General features: G+C 46.0%; 2 protein-coding genes across 3 annotated transcripts in view; one reads left to right on the plus strand and one right to left on the minus strand.

Moving 5' to 3' along the window:
• Window positions 1-427: 427 nt before the first annotated feature.
• The window catches only part of Dcp1b (decapping mRNA 1B), a 38772-nt gene continuing 18144 nt past the window's right edge, over window positions 428-21055 (minus strand). Inside the window, exons 4-9 of one of the 2 annotated variants that reach the window (XM_032905808.1) lie at window positions 15777-15843; window positions 13461-13596; window positions 8356-8484; window positions 5131-5970; window positions 2782-2859; window positions 428-637 (exon numbers count right to left, since the gene is read on the minus strand). In XM_032905808.1, the coding sequence (XP_032761699.1) occupies window positions 557-637; window positions 2782-2859; window positions 5131-5970; window positions 8356-8484; window positions 13461-13596; window positions 15777-15843 (1331 nt within the window). In that variant the 3' untranslated portion in view covers window positions 428-556. Of the gene's footprint in view, window positions 638-2781; window positions 2959-5130; window positions 5971-8355; window positions 8485-13460; window positions 13597-15776; window positions 15844-21055 lie in introns of both variants that reach the window. The other variant, XM_032905807.1, reaches the window with a different exon arrangement.
• The window catches only part of Cacna1c (calcium voltage-gated channel subunit alpha1 C), a 608098-nt gene continuing 604361 nt past the window's right edge, over window positions 17319-21055 (plus strand). The window contains exon 1 of the mRNA XM_032905806.1: window positions 17319-18571. Coding sequence (XP_032761697.1) covers window positions 18433-18571 — 139 coding nt within the window. The 5' untranslated portion in view covers window positions 17319-18432. The remainder of the gene's footprint in view (window positions 18572-21055) is intronic.

The raw sequence follows: 21055 nt of genomic DNA on the forward strand, positions 1-21055 counted from the left end.
TAGACGAAAGCTGGCTAGAAATGACTTCAGAAGGATTCTTCCTCCAAAGATTCAGATCAAACATGACAACTGGAGCTTTACAAGTAAAAGGCTGACTTTGTTAAAGTAAAGTCCTCACTGCTTCCCAAAACACATGAACCCGGTAGTAGGTAACTTGTGGGCTAACACTGCCCCCTGGTGGTTATCAAGCACCATGGCACACAGAACCCAGCACTAGGCAATTGTGTTCTCTACCCTGAGCTATTAATAAACAGCTCTGAGAACATCCCTTCCCACGAAGAACACAACTCTCCTTAAAATGGCCTCGTAAATGTAGGAAAAATTTAATCTTATATGACCTGGACAAAATCATCTACTACTCAATTTGTAGTACTAAGTATACAGGAGGGTGTGATTTGTCAAAAACAAGGAAGGAAACCCCCAGACATTGGATAGTACAAAACATTTTACTCTGCATCACTATACTTTGTTAAAAAGGCATAAATGTGTTTGGTCACACCAGTTCACAGGAAGACCCCGGAAAACCAGTTCTCAGTCTTTGCTTTCAGGTAGCTGGTCACGTGGCTTTTCTCATGGCCGCTTGTGTCACGCTGAAGAGATAGGCTTCATAGATTATGCTTAAGAAGTTGTCGTCATTCTGGAAAACAGAGCCAACAGGCCAGGGACGATTACTTGAGTAGCAAGAGCAAGACTTCCTGCCTGCTTGGAGCTGAGCTGGCCTTAGCAGCCTCTGCTGTTTGTGCTGCCGGCTGACAGGTTGGCCTGTGCGTGTGGATGTAAAGGGGCTGGAGGCAAGGCTGGGGCAGAGCTGCCCGATTTCACTGTCCATCCGTGAAGGCCATGTGCTCAGAACACCCAGCACAGCCAGCAGCCCTGCGGCCTGGAATCTAGCTGTGCTGGGAGCAGGAGAGGCTGGGAGGAATGAGCCACAGTGTCTTGGCCATAGGGTAGGAGAAGCTGGCGACTTGGATGGTCCTTCCTACAGACCCTCCAGGCTGCCAGTACTGGCTGCGAATTACTGTTTCGGGCATTCACTGGGATTTTACCCACAGTGTGGCTCATTGGTACTTTACCACAGCCAGCATGGTTCTTCCCATGACCTCTGGGAAGTCTCTGCGCTCTTCTGCCTGAGTAACAGGGAAGGGAACTCTGGGGCTACGCAGTGGTGTTCTTGGTGAGTGCTTGAGGCTTTCCCCTCCCACTCAAATGCTTCACCCTCTGACTTATTCCCTCTCCACACCAGTCAGTGGCATGCTCAAACTACGAATAAAGAGAGACTATTCCTGCCTTTCCTACAAAGATGCCCCAAGTGACTTTTAGCAGTATATTGGGAATATAAAATGGATACCATGGAGAAGTGTGAAATGCACACAGAGACCAGAGGGCACAGGACTAAATGGCTAAGTCACAACCTACAGCCCGGGGTCATGTGACCAGAAGGGGATGAGCCAAGAAAAGCAACGTAGATTTGCAGGCATTTGCTCTAATTCTCATGACCATACCATGCACAGGCTATCTTATCTGTGAGGATTTCTATCTCAGTGCATGTTTAAGGTTAGTGATATAATTCAATTAGCAAGGCTGTCATAGCGGACTGCCATTCTCCTTCCAAACAGACATTCATTCCAGTTCCATCCTTTTTGTTCTTTCTGAAACATGTTACCTTAGAAATGTTTTCAGTAAGAGGGATTACACATCAACTGGAGAACCAGAAACACAAAGGCTGGCCTGTTCTCCTGCAGCTGTCTGACGCTCACAGAGCCTACAAACACCTTCACGACAGCCTGCAAGGATTGCTACAACACAATAGTGGAGGTGTCTGTTTCTGTGTGGCTTCGAGCACTGCCCTTTCCAAGGCCTATCATTCACTTGGGAGTGTGCTCTGCTATACAGTGGAGCATTAATTGATAAGGTCCTCATAGGAGGAGACAGGAACACAGCAGCCAGGCTCAGTGTAACACCAGGCCAAACACAAGCCTTGGTTTCCTTATCTGTGGAATTAGACAAATAAGAGGGTCTTAATTGGTATTTTTGTGGATTTAGTTTGTGTGTGTATTGTGTGTGTATATGTATATGTATATGTATATGTATATGTATGTGTGTGCCTGTGTGTGTGAGCGTGCAGATGTGGCTATGCCACGATGCACACATGGTGAGAAGACAACACTGGGGATCCCTTCTTCCATCACGAGGGTCATCAGGCTGGTGGCAAGCACCTTTCCCTGATCTCGCTGGCATATAAGAGGGTTTCCTGTAAGCATGACTAAACTGTGCATGGCACAGTTCACTGAGCTCCCACACGGAACAGCAGGGTCACCCAAGGCAGGGGCTGACGAGGCATCCTGTCCTTCCACCCTGTTCTCAGCAGCAGGTTTCACAACCATAGAACTGTGTTCACAGCACTCAAGGCTGATATGGCTTAAGACTGCAGCACTCAAGGCTGATATGGCTTCAAAAAAAAAAAAAAAAAAAAAAAAAAAAAAAAAAAAAAAAGACTGCAGCTTGTCCCAGAGAGCTCTACCACTGTTCCCAGTAGTGAGATCCTTCATCACATGGCCCCTTCCTTTCTGGCTGCTGGCACCTAGGAGGCCTCACTCATTCCTCCACGTCACAAATCTCTTGAAGGCTTGAGATATCTCAGGCTACAAATAGCATTGCACATATCCTCCAGTCAACTGAGTTTAGAAGCTGTTGGGGGTGGTGGTGGCACTCTAGAGCGTCCAAACAGGCATCAGACAACCCAGTCTGCCCTGGTGCCCACTGCTAGGCCAACAGTCTTACCTGGATGAGGTTCAGCAGTGCCTCCTGGAGCTGCAGCCTGGTGAGGGGCCTGCTGGCCACGGTGGAGGATTCCCAGTTCTGCAGGGGCAGAAGGAGGCTGGAGGAGGCAGCAGGAAGTTCTGGGCCTCCTAGGGCCATGAGCCCATTGTCAGCCTCCCTCAGTGGGGCACAGGTAGACTGTGTGGAAACCACAGGGGTGTGAGCAGAGAAGCCACTGCAGCAGGGGCACACTGAGATGACAGTCTGCTCACAGCAAAGACACACACAGGCGGGGTTAGGAAGCACCCACAAGTGTAGCTCCAGAGAGGAAAGGCCATGTTCACAATGGTGGTAGTGGGGTACTCAGTGGAAGTCACCCCTAGGTCCGGGGGTGGGAAAGGCTGGCAGGTCTATTCCTGCTCTACCCTCGGAACTGCCCTCAATGGTTGTTACGTAGCTCTGGATCCACCTGCTGACGCCATGACCTCCCTGCATGAGACTCTTCCTGGGCCAGAGTTCAGTTTTCAGGCACCAGGCACTTAGGATTGCTGGCTTTCCTTAGCCAGCACGCGCTGTCCACTGCCCTGACCCAGGTCCTATCACCCACATGCTGGTGAGATGCACACAGCTCCTAACCCTGGATCTTCAAGGAGACACCTTGCCTGTCCCTAGGAGGGACTGTGACTTGTGCATTTGCCCTGTATGTTCCTTCTCTCGTTATCTACGGAGAGCATGCCTTCTGCTTCTCCGGGCTGTCATGGGCATGGGGACAGGGTGAGGGCAGATCCTGGGATGAGGAGCAAGTCTGGGAGCATGGAGCACTGTGACCCATCTGTCTGCCGAGTCTACCTAATTCCTTGGCTGGCAGGTCTAAAACCAAGTTTTCAAATGGCTTTCAAGCAACATTCTGAACCGGGTCTGACTGACTCCTATAGCTGCCATGTGTCTCTAACTCAGGTAACAAAAGGCATCTTCTTTCCCAGCCTCTGAAACTCAAGAGAGTAAGCGGAGAAGCAGCTATAATTTTATCATCACCCCCTTGGCATCTTTGGGGGCAGAAAATGGCCTAGAGGAAGACAGGCTGTTGTCTCTCTTAGCTTTCCTATTTGCTCTCCCAAGGAGAGGTGCTGAGAGCTGATGCTCCCAGAGGAGGAGGCCCAGCAGCAGAAGAGCACGGCGTGGGCTGACAGAACGCACACTTTCCTTATTTGGTGCCTGGCATTTGTGAGAACTAAAAACAAAGAGAATTGTATATGTAGAAATTTAAGGCTGATTATTAACCCTGATTTTCTGATTCCAAATCAACAAAGAGAAGTGAAAAGCAGACATTTAAAAGGGGAATCAATACTGCTTTGCACTGAGAGAGGGAACAAAGTCTCAATTTCCAACAGAAGGCACATGCATCTGGGATTTAATAAAAAAGAACACCCTGACATGTTCACATATCCAAACATACATGGTGTATGCCCAAGGCCTTTGTTTAAAAAAAAAAAGTGCTCAATTTCTGAGGACCTACTCTGAGCTATGTGATAAAACAAGTCAAAAAGGCCAACAGTTTTAAATAAATAAAATAAAATATAAATGTACTAAGTAGGGGAACTTTCCGATCTTTAAAGGCAGCAGGTTTTCAGCCGCTCACGGCAATCCGAGGTGAACAGACCTGGTCAGACCTTCAGATGCCACTGCAGCAGCGGGTCCACAGGCCCTGGCTCACTACCTCAGCGCTGCTGGGTGCCGACAACTCCCTGCCCAGAAAGATACACTATTTCTAGCAATTACACTGTGTTCCCTTCTCTGGCAGTTTGTGGGTGTACACTTGTTCCTGCATGGCCTTCATGAGAGTGTTCACCTAGAAGGCAATAACACAACAGTATCTTTACTACTCTTTCTGCTTACTGTAAGAACCTGCAAGACTGCTGGCTGTGTAGAAAAGCGGCTACTAACATGTAGAAAGCACCCAAAATCCCACACCGAGCCAATCAGCAAGCAATAATCAACCCACAGGGCAAAAACCAGGAACCAGCCAGATGCTTACATTTCAGAAATGTAAGAGACAACCGCCATGGGTCTCCATACTCAAAGGGTAGGTGTTTTCCCACATCTGGGCTGGTCTTCAGCCTTATGACACGACAAAGAGCTAACTCTACAAATAAACTCCCTCTAAATGGCAGAGAAGCAGCAGGCAGACTGTAAGCACACAGAAGCCTCTCTATCTATCCCGGCAAAAGGACCAGGTGAAGGACAGAGACCCCAGGGGCTTTGTGCAGCTGTTCTACGGAGACCCATGAGATACGTGTCCCCTGGAGCACTGCAGTGAGCTGCAGATTCCACTGCATTACTGTAGCAGCCTTCTCCCCAGTACATATTTACCTGCAGAAGAGGAGCCTGTTTCTCCATGCTGGCTGTCTTGCTGACCCAGGCTTCCATTGGCTTTTCTGTCCCTGATCCCTGGGCTGACACAGGGAACCTGGCTGCCAAGGCTGGCCGGGGGGCTGCCTGCTGCTCCTGTTGTACTACCTGCAGCTTTCTTAGCAGCTCCTGAGTAGGGAGCACAGTGGGGCTGCTCTCCTGGCTGCCAGAGAGCGACACCGCTTGTGCTGGTGGTGCACACTGCTCCTTCCCGAGAGCCTGATGTTCTGGCGTGGGAGGTGGAAGGGGGCCACTGAAATACACCAGCTGTGACTGGGCCACACTCTGGCCTGGAGCCACCTGAGTGGTCATAGCTGGACTGGCAGGTGCACAGAGGCTATACTTATGCACTGCCCCAGGGGCACCTTGAAGCTGCTCTAACAGCTTGTGGCTTCTGCAAGTGCTCTGTGTACAGTGTGCAGCCCTACCATTCCAGGGGGCCCCCAGCTGGACAGGACCGGGAAGAATTCCCCCTGCAGGGCTGGGGCTGCCACTTTCACAGGGCCACTGTCCAGGGTGCTGTGGCAGGGAGTGCAGCCCCATGCTCCCAACCATGAGTTTCTGAATGGCTGGGCATAGCTGCTTCTCCACCGGGAGTGAGAGCTTCCTGGGATCCTCACAGGACAGGGAGCATGCAACCCCGTGATGAACTGGAAGCTTCTCTTGCTGCTGGTGGTGGTGGTGATGGTGATGGTGGTGGGCAAAGGTCCGGGATGGTTTCACAGTTTCCTGACAAGGGGCTTTGTCTTGTTTCCCAAATAGCGCTGTCAAAGATAAGTGTTGAGGCTCAGGGTCCAAGGTCTGGGGGAAGAAAAGACGTCTAAAAATAGGTTCACGTAGGTTAGCTATGGGAGGGGGGCTGTGAAGCACAACTCAGCTACATGAGGCATCTTCTATTCACACAGGGTCAGTGACAGAGGTGAAGTTTATTACCTGGGAAAGCCTGAGACCTTTGCAATGTCTAACATCTTCACGGCATCCTCCCCTCCCTGACCCCAGGACTGTTGCTACACCATAGTGTCTCTGCTGATAAAACATGCGTGTGATTCTTGAGGGCCTGCAGCTCTCGGATCAGGGTGTAAAATCAGACTCTACAGTAGAAGATCGCATGTTTTCATGGTAACCCATCTCGACAGCCAGGGTCCGTCTAGGGATGCTGAGAACAAGATGTGCTGAAAATAGAAGACTGTAGGAGCACCAGGTTCTTGGCTGCTTTCCACAGAACTATAGAAAGCCAAGGTTAGAGAGAAATGAGTATTTTAATCTAATGTGCAAGGGCAGGTATGTACAATGCCATGGCCTGGCTGCTGTCCGCTCCTGCCCTCGTGCCCGAGCCCTTCATCAGTCTGCACAGTCTGCTTGAAAACAAGCACCATTCCAAAGCCGCCTGACTTCTCCATTAAAAATGAAATCAAGGGGTTGGGGATTTAGCTCAGTGGTAGAGCGCTTGCCTAGCAACTGCAAGGCCCTGGGTTTGGTCCCCAGCTCCGAAAAAAAGAAAAAGAAAAAAAAAAAATGAAATCAAATGTTCTCATGAAATGCAATAAAAGCTAAAATAGTTAGAAAATACTTATTTTTTTAATAATTTACATTAGCCAGTCATTTTAATATCTTTTGGCTCATGCTCACTTTCAGAACTGACAACCCAATTCCTTGAAAAATACCTCTTTACTTAGGAATAACTTTGATGAAGTTCAGACATGTTTCCTTTACCATCAGTGACGGGCCCTGTGAATCAGCGGATCCTGTCTCTGCTGCAGTGTTCTGAATAGCACACAACACACACACCACAGGCCTGGGGGCTTAGACTTCTCCCTGGCCGGCGCTGATCCAGGGCAGGTCCCCCAAGCTGCACGCAGTGCTTGGCATTGCTCCTGGTACAGAGCATGCTCACAAATGTTACATTGTATTGTGCTGCCATGATGGCTCCTCCTCCAGTGGCCTGGCCTGGGAAGTCTCCCACTCTAGAAGAACACAGACCCAGTGGCTTATGATTCTGTATCCACTCACACTTGCCATGAGCCATGAGCACAGCACATGGTAAGGACGACAGTCCCAGGAGTGCCGGTGCTGGACAGTACAGATGCACAGCGTAGCAAGGCCCTGCCTTTCTCCACTGGCCTTCAGTGCCCTTCAGTGCCAGCAGGCCCTCCGTGGGGCATGGGCAAAGCTCTTTGAGAACCCGAGAGGCCGCAGATAAAGGCAGAGGGTTTCCTGGTTTCTGTAGTCACTCCAGGCTCCATGCTCACATTGTGAGATCTGGCGCTGGCATCTCAGTGAGAGGCCGTGTGATGCTTGTCTTTCTGGGTCTGGCCCACCTTACTCAGTACTCCTAGTTCTCCCTATTTACCTATAGAGGTCATGATTCCCTTTTTCTTACAGACTCATTGCGCCCCACAGTGCATATGCACCATGTTTTCATTATCTACTCGTCATTTAGAATGTTTTCATTCCCAAGCCATTGTGATAGACTGGCATGAGATGAACGGAAGGCAGGCTGACACAGAGGGGGTGATTCCATGAGGCCTCACTCCTAGACAAACAACTACAGCATATAGGGAAATCTGAGATCAAGCAACACAGCTTTCCCCCAGGAAGAACATATCAATTGGTTATCTGACACCCAGTGGCCAGCCCTGACAACGGGTACATACGAGTAACTCTATTCATATGAGTAACACTGTATACATATGAGTAACACTGTATACATACGAGTAACTCTGTATTCATATGAGTAACAATGTATACATATGAGTAACTATATACATACTAGTGACTCTATATACATAGGAGTGACTGTATACATACGAGTAACACTGTATATATACGAGTAACACTGTATATATACGAGTAACACTGTATACATATGAGTAACTCTATATACATACTAGTGACTCTATATACATAGGAGTGACTCTGTATACATACGAGTAACACTGTATACATACGAGTAACACTGAATACATATACATAACAAACAGCTTGGCCCAAACAAGTTGTGTTTATATATTTAGGAATATATAATATTTAGGAGTTAAAGAAATAGAGGACATGAATGACAAAGCAAGGAGAGTTTACAAGAGAAGGATTGGCAGGAGGAAAGGAGAGGGGAAAATTATGTAATTTAATTTCAAAAATAAAAAATGTTTTACAAAAGAAAACAAGACAAAGTCAGAGGATCCCTACCTTGCTGGGCGTGGGTTCGTGCAGCCTCTGGCTGCTGCTGGGTCTCACGGGGACAGGTTTGATGAGCTTAGGGTTGTCACAGATGGCAGAAGAACTGGTCATCTGCTTTGGCTCAGAACAGCTCCTACACTGGAATGGAAACTCAAACACTTCATTTCTGATGTTAATAAAAGAGCATCCGCACTTTTACCCGCACACTTGCTTATCTGATTGCTAAACGCTATTTTAAAAGAAGTTTTCTTGCATGAAGGATGAGCTCTCCTACCTTTCTGATGGGAACTATAGTTGAGTAGAAAGCAACTACCCATTGCTTTAGTGTATAGTCTAGTGCCCGAAATACCATCACTAACATCCGGTAGCCCCAAGGACCCACATGCTGCTGGATAGTGGGAAGTCTATGTGTTCACTTAAGATGACACAGTTTAAAAACAACCAGGCTAATAAGTTTCAATGGTAAGCAATCATGGAAATAACATATCTAGAGTAGAGTATGGGGAACTGCTAAAGATATTTAACCCAAGCACCTAAACCTTTTTGGTCTACAAACTAAACTGTAAAGCTGCCTCAAACCACTGATTTAAAAATTGCTCACACCATCTTTATTTAATAGATGACTTCTTGCATAAATAGGATAATTTAAATGAAGTGTTTTGTGCCATGCACCACAAATTAGAATTTTATAAACAGACGAGACAAGCCTCATCAGTTCAAATACTGACTCATTATCACCTGTTAATCTAACCAACCATGCAATTACTAACAATAGGATTCATAACAAAAGCGCCTAGCAATAATGCTGGGGTTTGTTAAAACACACGATACAGCAGGGCCATGCACGCTGCCCTCTCTGTAGCATTTGCTTCGGCTGCCCAGCCAAGGCCTCAGGCCTGAAAGCACTGTCACTGTGTCTGAGAAAGCATGAGAGAGAGAGGCATCACCTCACACTTCAGGAGCCCACAGTTCCCAAAGGGTTCCAGCACTTGAGGCACACCCTCTCATTCTCACTCTAGGGAGCAGGCCTGGGGTTGGCTGCCCATGTGTGCCCGTCTGTTAGATCACCTATACAAAAGTCTACATTCCAGCTTCTGAGAGTTCTGTCAACTTGTGGGCATTAGGCATCAGTACTGAAGAGAGTACTGCTGTTATGCCATTCAGTGTTACTTTGCATTCTTCATGTGAGTGATCGTGATGGGTGGGGTCGCTGTATGGACTGACGGCTGTCTTCCTAAGAGCAGTGCAGTGCAGGCAAGTCAAGGCAAGGCCAGAACAGTAAGATACAGCTTGTCAAATGCTGGCCAGAGGACCTGCTAGCCCCTCCGACTACTGACAAGGAGGTAGAACAAAGAAAACAGACTTTCCTCACCTGTCCTGTGCACTGAGACGTAGCTTTGCCTCTTGTGTACATGACTCCTTAGATATTTCCCCCTTTTCCTTTTTCAAACAGTGTCACTACATAGCCCAGTCTGGATTCGAAATGACAGCTCTAACCATCAGGGAAATGCTAATCAAAGTTACAGTGGGACCTCACATCACTCCAGGTGGAGTGTGCACTCTCAGAAAGGCAAAAGCTGGAGCGATGGCTTAAAGGTAAGAGCAGCTGTTCAAGAGGACCCGTGCCCTCAGCCTAGGGACTCTCCACTCACACTGGGGTCTGGCCATCCCAAGTGTGGCGCTTCAGGCTGGTACACGGTCCAGGATGCCCTCGAGACCCACTTTCATGTTGCCAAAGCCAGTGCCATTCCCCCATTCAACATGGGATTTTTGCCAATATCTACCTGTGCCTTTTTTTTTAAAAAGACATTTCCAGTGGGACAAAAAAACGGGTAGGGGAAGGGAAACTTTTTGATAACAGCAGTTGTGGTTTTATTGTGTCCAACAAACACATCAAAAAATGAAAAAAAGCCTGAAAAAAAAAAAAAAAAAAAGAGGATCCATGCTTTGGCTCCCAGAACTCACACTAGTTCCAGGAGATCCATGCCCTCTTCTGACTTCTGTGGGTACTGGGCACACATGTGCACACACATAACATAAAAAAAACTAAAAAAAGGCAAGAGATAACAAAGTGTTGGTGCAGATGTAGAGCAACGGGAATCCTGGCACAGTACAGTTGGTAATTTATGTAGAAAGTTCCCTTCAAAGTTCCTCAAAACCCTAAAAATATAACTACCAGAAGACCTACCAATCTCACAATGGGCACATAACTACAGGGTATGAAACCATTATATTCAAGACACATCTGTATTACCATGTTTACTGAAGCATCATTTATAACAGCCAAGACATGAATCAATTAAATGCATGACTATGGATTCATTGATAAATAAAACCACACACACACACACACACACACACACACACACACACACACACACTCACATGGGATATTTACTTTTCAAAAAAGAAAAAAAGCAAAACTCCAAGGGCAGAGAGAATGGTGGCTGTGAGAGGCTTGGGGTACAGGCTATTGGGGGATGTTCATAAGACACCAGACAGAACAGGAAATTCAAAGGATCCACGCACATCCCAGTGACGGAGCTGTAAAGCATCTGTGGACGGTGCCGAGAGCAGACTACGTGCTCTCATCGCATTGCTAAGCACGTAGGGTAGTGACGAGTACGGTAATGCCAAGAACGGAAGGTAAGTGTGTGCTCTTTCACTTGATTTAGCCGTCCACGATGTATGTATCAAAACCTCATGTTGTATGCTTTAATTTATACAAATTTTACTTTTAATTGAAATTTAAAAAATAATTTAAAAATAAAACTGAACTCTCCACCAAATTCCAGAGTCAAAAAAGAATCTCAGAAGTCTTTGTTTAATTCTTATCAAGAGACATGGGATTCCTTTACAACATCTCCACTACGCCTCTATAAACATGTTCAAAATGGAGACACACTTCACAGGAATTCTGAGGAAGCCCCCCTCCCCCCTTTTTTATTACTGTTTCCATTTCCCACATCTTCACACCAGGCCCATTTTCCCAATGGTCTGTACATTGTCTGTATGTGTCTAACATGCCTACGTGCACACATGAGGGGCCAGCACAGACAGGACAGGGCTTATGCAACAGGACCGATGCCAACAGGAGAGCCTCATCTCTAGTGGGAGGGGGAGGTCAGGTGTGGCTCTGTGATGGAAGGGGGAAGATGGGCTTGAAAGGCTCACCTTGTTTGGATGGGCGCACATGGGAGGAAAGGCAGGATGACGCTTCCAGGAAGCAACGCTAGTTTCTAATGCGTATAGAATACCCCAAAGACCATGTGATGGGAAGTCTGAAGACCCCAAGAGCTCACTACCAAGAGGAATGTGCAGGGTGAGTGCTATCAGGGTGACTACGAGATGATTAGTGGGAGAAAGAGGCCTGGCCACCAGCCCCCTGAGTTTAATTCCTGGGCTCATGAATGAACTTAGCTTGTTCCCAGAACCCACAATCCACAGGATAGAGGGACCTGACTTCTGAAAGCTGTCCTCTGACCTTCACATGTGAACTGTGGCTTGTCTGTGACTCAATTAAATATCAGTGTCAGAGGCAGGTTTGGTGTCTGAGTACTTTCAAAAAAAGATGGCAACAGTTTGGTTTTGGTAGAATTGGTCCACGTGGTCTCTCTCATCATTACTGTTATATCATGGATTCTTATGCACAATTCCACACCCAGCACTCTGTCCGCACTGCTGCTGGGTTCTAGCTGGCGCTCTTGGAAGGTGGCTGCAGTGCCTACTATATAGGATCTCATTTGCCCAGCAACCAGGAACTTCTTCTAAGAGCACCGACACCTTAGGAGGAAATAACCCAGGGCAACAGAGGTGCTCACAGCTACAGGGTGCCAATCATTTCTGAGCCTTTTCAGCGAGTCAGGAGTCGTAGTTTGTACTTAACAAGACATGAGCTAACTTTGTCATTTCCACTCAATACTTAAAGGAGGCAACTTTAGCTTAGTTTGATTTTCTTCCCAAGTGTCCAGGTTTGGTTCCAGGCACACTAATGTAATGTACTAATTTTTTGTATCTGTAACAGCTGAAAAATTATAAAAATTAATTATATTCCTATTAATAACAAGACCACTGAATTAAGTTCCTAATTTGTTGTTCTTTTCACCTATAGACCGTTCAGTTCAAACACTGTGACTTGAAGGCATGATTTTTCTAATTGTGACAAAATGTATTATTATTCAGGTACATTTTATTTTTACCCAGCTTCCAAATCTAAGATTATTTTTTTCTTACTTTTATTTTATTTTGCCCACTTTTCTAGAGAGTGTTAATCTTTTATATTTCAATTTTTAGGGGTCTTAACCTGATTCCTAGTTTTTAGGTGTGAATATATCTTCTCATTTGTTATAAAATTTTATTTTGTGTTTTTTTAATTTGCAAAATGTTAATTTTTTATATAGTTGAAATTAAATGGTTTTCCCTTTTTAAGGCACAGTTAGTAAGATTTCTTTTTTCTTAGACTGCAAAGAGGTTCAAGTACATTTCCTTCTGGAGCCTGACTTTCTAACACATTTGACATTTATCCTGGGACTTAGTTTGAGGTACAGTTTGAAGTTAGTACTTTTCCAGATGGGTACCCTGACTCAACACTCTTCAATTAAGAATCCATTTGTATACCTGACCTGACACAGTTCTTTATTGTACCATAAACCTGATCTATAATTACATCTGATTCTGGCTTACCTATTCTGATGGTCCATCTGGCTACTGTGTATGAACACCAACGATCCACAGTACCCTATACGTTCATAACCAATTTAAGTGTTGCTGGGGCTCAGGCTTTGAGTTATGAAATGTCTCACTATGTAGTCTAGGCTAGTCTGAAATTCATCATCCTCCTGTTTCAGCTTCCCAAATGCTGGGATTACAGGCCCACCCCACCAATGAAGACATGAATTTGGTTTACACGTTGCCTCTGTAAATCTAGTAGGCCCTCTAATGGAATACAATTTGTATGAAGGCTATTGACTTCTTAGGCTCCCTTTAATTGACTTAAAAGGCAAACCATCTACATCCTGCCATGTTGATTTCACCTGCTGGCTTCCCAAGAGCCTCAGCCCTCAGTGGCAGGCAGTCTTTGTCACTGTGGTCATCGTAAGGAAGAGGAGACTCACCTTGGTGTACTCATCTTTGGCCTTGGTGAGCATCTGCAGGATATCTACTTCTCGGCCCTCTCCTGAACTCAAGGTCACTGGGGAGGATCCTGCTCCAGCTCCATGACAGGCTTTCAACTGTTCACACTGAGTGAGGCTAGAAAAACGGGAAGCTGCGATTCAGGGAACTAAAGTCAAAACCGATGCTGTTTATTACTCCAACTCTCCCCAGGGGTTTTCATCCCACTAGAACCATCTGAGAAGGACTGCCTAAGCATTCGAACAGAAAATGAGAGAAGAGGTCCTGAGTCAGCAGGCCACACATGCAAATCCAGGGTAGGAGGCAGGAAGCTATGGCCTGTTCTTATACAGAGAATAGCACACACAGGCCTGCTCACTGCTGGACACACCAGTCACGGCTCCTTTTACACTACAGAGCGGCTGACTGTGGAGGAAGCCTTCAACAGAACATCCAACAGGGACAGCCATCATGGCACAGAGATTCCTTCCAAATGCTTCCTTCCAAAAGGCTGTGAGGTCCAGCAAGGTGGACTGCAGCACCTCAGAACTTGCAGTTCTCTGGCAATTTGGAAATCATATGAAGGTCCCAGGCTAACTCTGACCCCACGGTCCTAAATGCTACAGGGAAGCATTAAAAAAAAAAAAAAAAAAAAAAAAAGCCTTTTCTTTGTGTGCTTTGATTTTCAAGACAGATTCTTACATTAACTACGAAGTTAATGGTAAAGTAAGACCCATGAAGTTACCAACTGGTTTTATTCTAACTGGAGAACTGCGCCTAGCTACCAATAGTAGTTTCCTGCCCGAGGTGTGAGGCAATCACAGCAGAATAGCACTAGGTTTACTGTGACCTCTTGGCTGAGTTACAGGGTAGTTTTTCATCCATATGAAATCCTGTTATTATTGTCCCTTGCACAATTTACAACATGAAATGTTTAAGCAACTAGTTGTTATGGTGGTAAATACCAGTTTGAGCACACTTAATCACCATCTGTGACTAGAGCTGGTTGCCTAAAATTAGCTCTCACAAGCGGGAGTTTCAGGAGTCAATTTTATTTATAAAAATGTGTTCCCTGGGCTTCATTTCTTTGTGGGGGTCACTTTTTCATTTTGCTGCCCTGGGATTTAGAAACGAATACTGGTTCTTTGCAGACAGAGCATCGCAGCCACATGGGGAACAGCTATCCCAGGCAGAGACCCAGCTTCATTAGGAAATTCTTAATTCTGATGACCTTGGCTATTTGCATCAACAGCAGCAAAACTGAGCAGCCAGGTCTGTAACCGGTCAGAGTCCACAGATCTCACCTGACTCTCCTTCCTCCTTTTGATGCAATTAGGGGAGCCAGATAGTACCTCAGAACAGCATGTGAGAAAGAGACAATGAGGGGGAGGAGTGTGTGTGTGTGTGTGTGTGTGTGTGTGTGAGAGTGAGAGAGAGAGAGAGAGAGAGAGAGAGAGAGAGAGAAGAGAGAGAGAGAGAGAGAGACAGAGAGACAGAGACAGAGAGAGACACACAGACACACACACACACAACACACAGACAGAAGAGACAGAGACAGAGACAGAGAGACACACAGAGAGAGAACACACACACACAGAGAAGAGACAGAGAGAGACAGAGAGACAGAGACAGAGAGAGAACACACACACACAGAGAAGAGACAGACAGAGAGAGACAGAGAGAGAGAGAGAAGACACACACACAGAGACAGAGACAGAGAGAGACAGAAGAGAGACAGAGAGAAGAGACACCCACCCACCCACACACACACACAGAGAGAGAGAGAGACAGAGAGACAGAGAGAGAGAGAGAGAGGATTGACTGTGTACCGACTGCTAAACTAACATGAACTGTCTGACTTCCCAGAGTCGGGAACTGAACGATTCCAAGCATTCGGTGTTTGAGGTATCTGGGAATTCTGAGTTCCGAACACAGTTTAAAAGAAAAGCTGTTAAGGGCAGGAAGGATGTGGAGGGCATTAGGGCATTAAAGGCTCTGGGCAGCCGGGCAGGATGACTCTGCATGTTCTTTTTACTGATGGACACATAACTTTCCAGAGAAAATACTACTTATTTACAAATGAAGAAAATACCAAAGAAAGCCACCACGTGAAGAGCTCACAGCTCACACGTGCTGAGGGTGGACCTGCGGAAAGCACTCGCACCGTTTCTTACTCTTCACAGGCTAAGCAGAGTCGGGGCTGGGGGTCGTGGAGAGATCGGCAGCCGAGAACCACTTCCTGCTAGTGCTTCTCACACATTTAGAAATACGAGCCACAGTGCCAGCTCCTAGGACATGCTCCGCCTTTTAATACTTACTTTTTCATTAGTTTTGCAATTCTCTGGCACTCTTCCTTATCATAAAACCAAATTCCATAAATGGACACTGGGGAAAAACACATCAAACAAGCTGTAAGCATCCTCGAAGCCACACAATGGAAAGAAATTCCCTTTCCGTCTTAGAGGAAAATATATAATAATCAGTTATGGAATGAATTCATTCAATTAATTACTGAATAGATGAAAGCAGTCATTGAAGTGGAAGCCAGGGCTACATGAGACCCTGTGCCAAAAGGAAAAGCAGGCGCTATCAGAAGTGCTGCCGAGCGGCCTCCACTAGCGCCTGCTTCCCTGCCTCTCACACGGGCAGTCAGTGAACGCTTCTTAAACAGCGGCTAAGATTGAAAACGATCAGGATTCTAGGCTCCTTGGCTCTCAGACTTCGTTGTTTCTATATTCCATTTGCGCGTTTCACAAACACACTTCATCTTTATTTTTAAATATTCAGAAACCTGATGCTCATATTATGCCTAGAAACCTCATTCCCTCTCCTCCAAGGAATATGTTAACTGAAAAATTGGCTATGTGTTATTAGGATAGGAAACTAGAAATAATATTTTAATAACAAATTTCATTTTAAAATGTCTGTACAGAAAATTTACAAATGTTGGAAGGTCGGGTATGATGATGGTGTAACCTTTTAGCAATGAACAGAAATAATAGAACTGTGGTTGATTTTGATCATTTGTCAGATAAGCTGTCTATTAAATTTAGTACATACGTAGCTCTATCAGTTCTCCAGTGCAGGTTAACACAGTTGCAGGATACATTTGTAAATATCTAGCTTAGGTCCTGGCCACATATGCAAACGATCACATAAATAACACATGAGCATTACACAAAACGCCACTGCAAACAGCAGCAGTACTGTGACGGAGGAATGGAAATTAGCGAAAGTTTTTGAAAGGAAAACACAAAATTAGACCTTCAAAGCAGAGAGCTGTTCTGCATGAGGACAGCTCTGACTAGCTCACAACACCTTTTTCTCCTCACATGTTTCACCAATGGCCAGGACAGGACTAACAGAAACAGCCAAATGTCTCTTTAATGCAATTTTAAGCAGGTATCAAAAAGAAACTTTATGAATCCAAATCACCAACTTGCCAAAAGCCATCACTGAGACCTTAGACTTCATTTTCTACTGATCACGTACATGCAGAATTTTTTAAAAACTGCTGTTAGCCCCGAGCCATCTCTCCAGCCCCTGGATGGAGAACCAGTGCCTCAGACACATGGACCAACCTGGTTACTCTCAGACAGAAATCCACACACATCCGTCCTAAGGACTCTGACAAATCTAAGGAAAGGAGAACACCGATGTTCTCAAATCAGTATGCTGTGAGCGCTTTCACATCACAACAGAACCTCTGCATCAGGACGAAGTGTGCCTGTTGGAACTGGTTTAAGGCTGCTTCCCACTTGCTTCCCTACAGACTCCTGGCCTCTGTTCTTGGAAGGTCAGGCTGGATCACCAGCACTTAGCCCTGGGAGGAATCTAAGTGCATCCAGCTTTTATTTTTGGTCTTATTCACAATAGGTGCTTTGGACCATTTGACCACAGTGAAAACTTTCCTTCTCAGTGAAAACTGTATTCTAAAATGGCAGGTCAGGAACCCACAGTGCAATCAGACACTAAAGCCCAGTAGCAGAGAAGGTGACAATGGGTGTCTTACCAAGAAACTATACTAACGCATTCCGGGGGGCAGTCATCCTTCTGTGTGACATCTGACATAAGGAACTAGAGTTCTGTAAGGGCAGGATGCCAAGGAGCTGTTGGCACAAACAAAGCCTTTGACATCTTCATCACCATGAGATGCTGACACACAGGGTTAGGGCAGAAAAACAACAGAAAACCTTCAAGTGTTGAAAAAGGCAGAATGAAGGAACACTCGGTTTGTCATTGCTTAGAACCTCAGGGAGATTTATCTGAGGCAATATGGGTTTTAACATTCACATGGGATCATTTGAAACAGCTCTTTTTATCTAGTTACTACTTAGCTTGAACATAAGGTTTAAATAGGCAGGGAGAGGGAAAGATAAAACGCACATTTGCCAGCATTCCTGGCTACTAAAAGGAGCACCAAGATAGAGAGGCCTAGGCCTGGGCTTTCTCTCCTTAAAATAGTTCTGCAGCTCGGCAGCACTGTGACTCCATGGAAGCACACATTCCAGCTCAGGTTCTCCATGTGGTGGGCCCAGGCCCCACCTCCACCAGGCCTATCGCCCTTCCACACCACACGAGAGGCTGTGCCAGACAGCCTGTGGCGATATACAAAGACCAGAACTCATCATGCCTTCTGGAGGTGACGAGCTGACAGGCTGACACAAGCCATTTGCTTTGCATTCCCATCCAAGGGCTCCATTGGGGAAGGGTTTGTCTCTGCATAGGTCTGAGCACGGCAGCAAAGTCAGAGCGATGCAGCAGAGAACCAAGAAAAGAGGAGTGCTTTCAGAATTCTAAATCTGAGAGCAAAGGCTCGAATTCACTGCCGAGCGATAAGGCCGTATGAGATTTTATGGCCTTCAAACGTGGCCACAGACATTGTTTCTGAGTTTTTAAAAAGTACAAGGAAAAGTACAAGTGGGATAGCTGTTCAGTTGTGACATCAGCTGTTGGTCCCCAACTGGAGTCACAATGATTCGGGCCTTCGCTCAGCCATCCACACCCCCATACCAGCCGCTCTCCAGTTGCCTGTCTGAGGACACAGAGAGGAAGTTCAAGGGCAAGGTGGTACACGAAGCTCAACTCAACTGTTTCTACATTTCTCCTGGAGGTAAGGACCTGCGGTGGGCAGAGCAAAAGCCAAGTGAGTTGACAGCTACCCTAGAAGCAGGCCCCCCAGCACATGCTCCTGCTTCTGCAAGCCTTGTGCGTACCCAGACTGTCTCACTGTATGGTTGTAAAGGTCTGCCTGGCACTTCCCTTCCCACGATGCCATGTTTGGGTGGTTCTCCATAGTCTACTGCATTTCTGTGGTGAAATATCTGCCTTCCATCGTTCTTTCAATTCCTTAAGAAAGACTGAGGGGAGCATATTTCCATATTCTATTCCATATCTAGATCTTGTGAACACATACGGACAAGTGGAAGTGAGCTGACTGCTAGAGAATGGTTGCAATTCTTCAGTTTCTTCTGTAGGAAACTTGACAGCCAATCAAGTTTCAATGGGCCAAGTAAGCAGTCATCAGAGGCAAGAGCAAATGCTACTCAAATGCACATTTTCCCTTGGGCCCTGACTTCCATTGGTATAGCACAGCAGTTCATTTGGGGTGAATGATCACAGGACCCCTCCCCCAATCCTGTTTATGCTCCTAATAAAGGTTTCTATTTAATATGACCTTAGAGACACTTACCACTTGTTCTCTATTTTTTTCAACTTGAAACTATTTAAGAAGGATTTGGGCTGAAGTTTTCAAAGACAGCATACTATATCCACAGCGTTAGCAAATGGTATGTAAACATGCTAAGGGACAGAGAGAGCGTTAGAAGGGAGCTCTGGGTTGATTGTGCTTTCTCTCCTGGAGGCACCCTCTTCTACCCACTTCCTTCCGCCCATCCACTCTTTCTTTCTTCCCCCTCTTCACTTACTGCGGTCTAAGGGTTCAGAAGCCTTTCTGTCACTGGGAACCTGGCCGCCATCAGCCCTGTAACTTGGATGGGTATTTGAAGATGACTCGAAAATATTAAGTCTCTTCAGCCTCCACTTACGCTCTGGTCTTTCTCAAATGTGTGAGATAATGATCTCTAACCCAGTTGTATAATTGCTGTAAACATCTGTTTGGTGGACTTTGTTCAAACACAGTCATTTTTTATTTACTGTCCCATTGATGCAGTCCACGCAGTTGTGTTTTAGCAAGCAGAAGATGCCTACTCCTAGCGACAGGTGGCAAGCACACCCATAGCACTCACGATCTAAAAGACTCAGCAGACCTTAGAGGACACAGACAACCATGAAGGAGCTGCAGCCACATGCAGTGTGGAGCTCAGGGACTCCTCCTCCTCCTCGCAGGAGCCTCTGTGGCCGCACAAGGCTCCATGAGCCTACCCAGCATTTCCCCGATTTTACCTATTTTCTTTATCCCTCTAAATTAAATACACAGTCTCAAAAACCCTTTTACATGCTTTGATTTGATTTCTAAGCTTGGCTACTAAGAACTGGAATTAGTATGTGTTTGGGCTTGCTTTGATTTGCTTCACATTTTGTTTATCTGTGTATGTGTGTGGAGGGAGTCAGCCCTCTCTAACAGTGCATACTCAGGGGACTGAACTCAGGTTGGCAGCCTTGGCAACAAACACCTTGACCTTTGGCTCGGAGGCAGGGGTCTGTGACGCAGCCTACACTGGAGCGCTTCTTACTTTGTAGGCTGTGCTGTCCTTGACTTCATGGTAATCTGACTTTGTGGATTACCTAGGATTTGTATTTTTTAGGCCAGGGTTTTCAGAATAAGAATGTAATGGAGTCTGAGGGAGGGAGGGAAGCGAGAGTTGTATAAGCTGTGGCGTTTACAGTGGGAAGCTCTAGAGTGGCACCTGAGGGCTTTGTCCTGGCTCCATAGATGGGAAACCAAGGCTGTGGTGGCTGACTGGCCCTGCGTCAGTCCTGTCCTTCCGCCCATTTGGAATGCCTGGACTGAACGCTGCTTCCTTTGGTGAGCTCTTTAATGCCTTTAAAGTAATGTTCTTTCATTCATCTTCCGCTCTGGCTTTACTGACCAAACACGGACACAGCTTGTAAAACACTCTTCACAGCTCAGACCCGCTCTGTAGAGTTGTTATCTCTGGCCCTGGGTCTGGTTCTTCTCATATGACATAGTTTTACTGCAACTCACAAATCAGCAGTCCTGATCCCATGATCTTCGGACACTGGAAGGCTCACAGCAGGCGAGCTGGTTGCTATTTAACGGCAAGTAACACCACTGAGCGAGCGTTGGAGCCAACAGCAGAAACCCTGACGAGTAAAAACAAACTCCCATTCCAAACAAATGAACTGTCTTAGAAAGTTAATGCTACTAAAACTAAGTAGTAAAAACCTGAGACCAAAAGCATTATGTTAATTTGAACTAGTATGCATTTTTAAATATCATTACGAACTTGTTACCTTAAAAGCAAAAGATGTATTTAATTTTTAGAGAATTTCGCTTATAACCAAGGTTGTATGTGTCATGAGAATTCCTCATCTCAGATTCTCTGCCCTCCTCAATGGGGAAACGACATCTTGTCAAGGGCAGAGCAATTGTCAGCATACACTAACCACCTCA

Source organism: Rattus rattus, chromosome 6, assembly GCF_011064425.1.
Source record: "Rattus rattus isolate New Zealand chromosome 6, Rrattus_CSIRO_v1, whole genome shotgun sequence".
In the NCBI taxonomy this organism is placed as follows: domain Eukaryota; kingdom Metazoa; phylum Chordata; class Mammalia; order Rodentia; family Muridae; genus Rattus; species Rattus rattus.